We start from the raw sequence: 3123 nt of genomic DNA, 5'->3' as shown, positions 1-3123 counted from the left end.
CGTACTCCGCTGGATGTCCATGGTGGTGATGCGGTGGGCCTGGCTGTGCTGCTCCAGGCTCAGCTGCTGCTCGTGCAGGTCCACCGGAGTGGGATTGATCCCCGTGCCCTCCAAATGCAGACGGATCCTCTGACGCCAAAGCCACCTGAACACAGCACGGGACAGGTGAGGGACCATACTCAAACTAAACCACTGTCAGCTCTTAACTAGTTTAAATTTAAATTATATCCAACGGGTCACAGCTGTACAACAAGCTGAAGGTTTATCAATTTTGTCTTAATGTGATGTTCATAAAATAAAAGCTAGAGACATACAAACAAAACACAGGATCAGGACTGTGGGTTTTATCAATGAGTAAATGAGAATATAGAAGAGAAGGATATAAACAATATGAATATAAATGTCAGATTTACACACAGATTTATGGTTTATCCTTTTTCCATGTTTTCTGAGATGCTCTCTGAGACACCGTCTGGTTTTATCCTCCCAAAGCTCTTCAGCCAATCGGAGGGCAGAGAAACTTCACAACATATTGTCTTGTATTAATATAGAACCTAGACCTGCTTTATAATCAAACAACACATGGACATCTACCTTTAGACTATATGGACCTTTTAAGTATCTAAAAGCTTCTGATATGAAAACAGTGTTTCTGATACTCAGACAGGATTTTACATCTTTGTCATGATGATCACAGCAGAACTACTGTGTTTACATTACAAAGTGATCTACCAGGAATGTGCCTTTTCATGCACCTGACTGACCAACGCAGCCACTTCCTGGATGTCATGTTGCACTGCAGCAAAAATGGAGCCCGCTTCAACTTTTTGTTGCCAGATAATGCTTCACTGTTTTACTAAATGAATGAGAGGCCTGCGTCCTTGTGAACGAGGCCAGACATACTGACAGACAGTGACCCTCTAACAGCTGCCTGCTGGACGATCAGAGTATGATGTCAAACTATGAGCTAAAAGAGGCTAAAGGCTCTGTAGAGATGATTGGTTTTCTCTCTGTGAATGTTATTTATAGACTCAGCGTCCTCTTTGCTTCACAGGACTGATGGATTACCAGTTATCAATGACATGACCTCAGTGTATCAGACAATCAATGATGCCCTCCCTGCTTTTAAACATAATTGATGTGTTGCAGTCACAGCAGGCACCGTGTGCAGCTGCCTCCATACACAATGAATAGATATTATTTTTAATAACAGACCCAGTGAACAGTGATTTAATGACAGTAAGACGTCTCAGTTCAAACTGGTTAACAACTACAAACTAGGTGAGGTAGACCAGCACAGTCTCCAGACCTGAACCCTGTGGAGCTGGTTTGGGATGAACTGGACTGAACCTGAACAGAGTTGGACCAACTGTCTTTGTTTGATTTCCATTGTAGAGAGAAGGACAGACTGAGTTCAGCTGCCGGAGGAGTCAGACATTTGGAGCAGGGCTGAACAATTAAATCAAGATGTTATCAAAATCACAATATTCAAATCACAAAGGCATTTTTTTCCTATTAGGTGAAAAAAGGTCAAATGTGTCACAACATACTTTTATAAATGTAATATAAATGCATCGTGGTGCTACAGAGAAGCTCCCAACCTACAAATCATATTCTGCTGGTGTGAGGGAACATGTTGGTTTGGTACAGACCCAACAAAAATATCATCACCATCACTTATATATTTTTTTTTTTTCAGTGAAAGTAACTCTTATCAAAATATCTGCTAAAAAATAAAAATCACAATATGATTTTTTTTGCACATCATTCAGCCCTAATTCAGATTCGATTTAGTTCAAACAGAAGATTCAATGATTCCTTGTTTTTTAAAAAGATTTGTTCTTTGCTTTAATGTCAGAAACACTGAGACAGTGAATCATGTAAATTTAAATAACAGCTGGAAAAATGAAGGACTTCTAAATCTCAGTACATATTAACCTAAACATGAAGACATCTTCTGACCCAGATCAAGTCTTATTTTTTACAAAGCTCTGTGACCTGCATGTCAGTGAAAACACCCTCAGTGTAAACCTCAGGTACAGTGACATCTAGCAGCAGCTATGTGATTTACACTGGACACAGGAGCTAGATTTAGGGTGAGGACACAGCTGGATTTATTCCAGAACACATGGGGGTTAAACTTGTCTTGAACAGCTGTGAGGATTTTTCTACAGGACTCTTCATATTACTCTTATGTACATTGTTTTGGCAGTTGCTTATGAAGTAACTCACCTGTAACTTTTCACTGATGGTGGAAATGAAGTGACAGAGCACACACAGTGGAAAGAGGTGGCTCAGATAACTCGTGGGTAAATACGCACCTGAACTCACCACGGCAGAGTTTCTCCAGTGCCTCTGGGAAGGCTCGAGTGTAGCGAACAGGCAGACACAGATGACCTTCTGACCTTCAGGTAAAAGTGAAAACAGAATGAGCTCAGCTGTTAGTGTGGATTAAGCTCATGGACTAACTTCCCCACTTCATTACTTTTCAAACAGCTACAACACAACAAGTGATCCATTTGTTCTATAACCATGAAACAATCCAACCCAGTGTTCTCGAGCAGTGTTCAGTTCAGTGCTTTACCTCTCAGGGTCAGTGTTTACTCCAATAACTGGTTTGTCCTTGCTTAAAACCTTACTGGCAACAAGTAGCATTGTCCCATCACCTAACAAAACAAACTGCAGTTAGAGAACTTGTATTGTGTATTTGCATCTGTTGTCTGAAGCCTTTGTTTGCCCCCTTTGTGACTCTTTGCCCCCCCGAGCTGAATAAGTCAGAGTCCTGCCCATTCTCTACATCATGACTGGACACAAAAGATGGCGTCCAAGCAACAGTCTTTTATCAATTGTTCATTTATTCAAACAAAAAGCAGCAGCAAAGACCATAAAATCCTACTTTAACAAATTCTGACTTCCCTGGCATTAAACTGAAAAAAAAACAGCAAACACAAATCATGTGAAGTTCCCACCTCCAGCAGAGATAATGGCATCCGCCCATCGCACCACCTCTTCATCATACTCTCCTCTCTTGACCACTCGTACATCTATGCCTTCTCTCCTGCAAACACAGAACTGTTAAACATACTTTTACACACTGTGCCCCAGCTCTGAAACAACACCCCC

At 41.1% G+C, this 3123-nt stretch overlaps 1 protein-coding gene across 2 annotated transcripts in view; it reads right to left on the bottom strand.

The window, feature by feature from the left end:
* Positions 1-3123, bottom strand: part of nadk2 (NAD kinase 2, mitochondrial) — a 9219-nt gene that overhangs the window by 5012 nt on the left and 1084 nt on the right. For both annotated transcript variants that reach the window (XM_023397903.2, XM_023397904.2), the window contains exons 3-6: positions 2970-3058; positions 2585-2666; positions 2322-2405; positions 6-145 (exon numbers count right to left, since the gene is read on the bottom strand). In XM_023397903.2, coding sequence (XP_023253671.1) covers positions 6-145; positions 2322-2405; positions 2585-2666; positions 2970-3058 — 395 coding nt within the window. The remainder of the gene's footprint in view (positions 1-5; positions 146-2321; positions 2406-2584; positions 2667-2969; positions 3059-3123) is intronic.

The sequence above is a fragment of the Seriola lalandi genome, unplaced genomic scaffold, assembly GCF_002814215.2.
Source record: "Seriola lalandi dorsalis isolate HSWRI2012SDOR001 ecotype SW California unplaced genomic scaffold, Sedor1 jcf7180002054939, whole genome shotgun sequence".
Classification (NCBI taxonomy): domain Eukaryota; kingdom Metazoa; phylum Chordata; class Actinopteri; order Carangiformes; family Carangidae; genus Seriola; species Seriola lalandi.
This window is presented reverse-complemented; position numbering and strand designations above follow the sequence as displayed.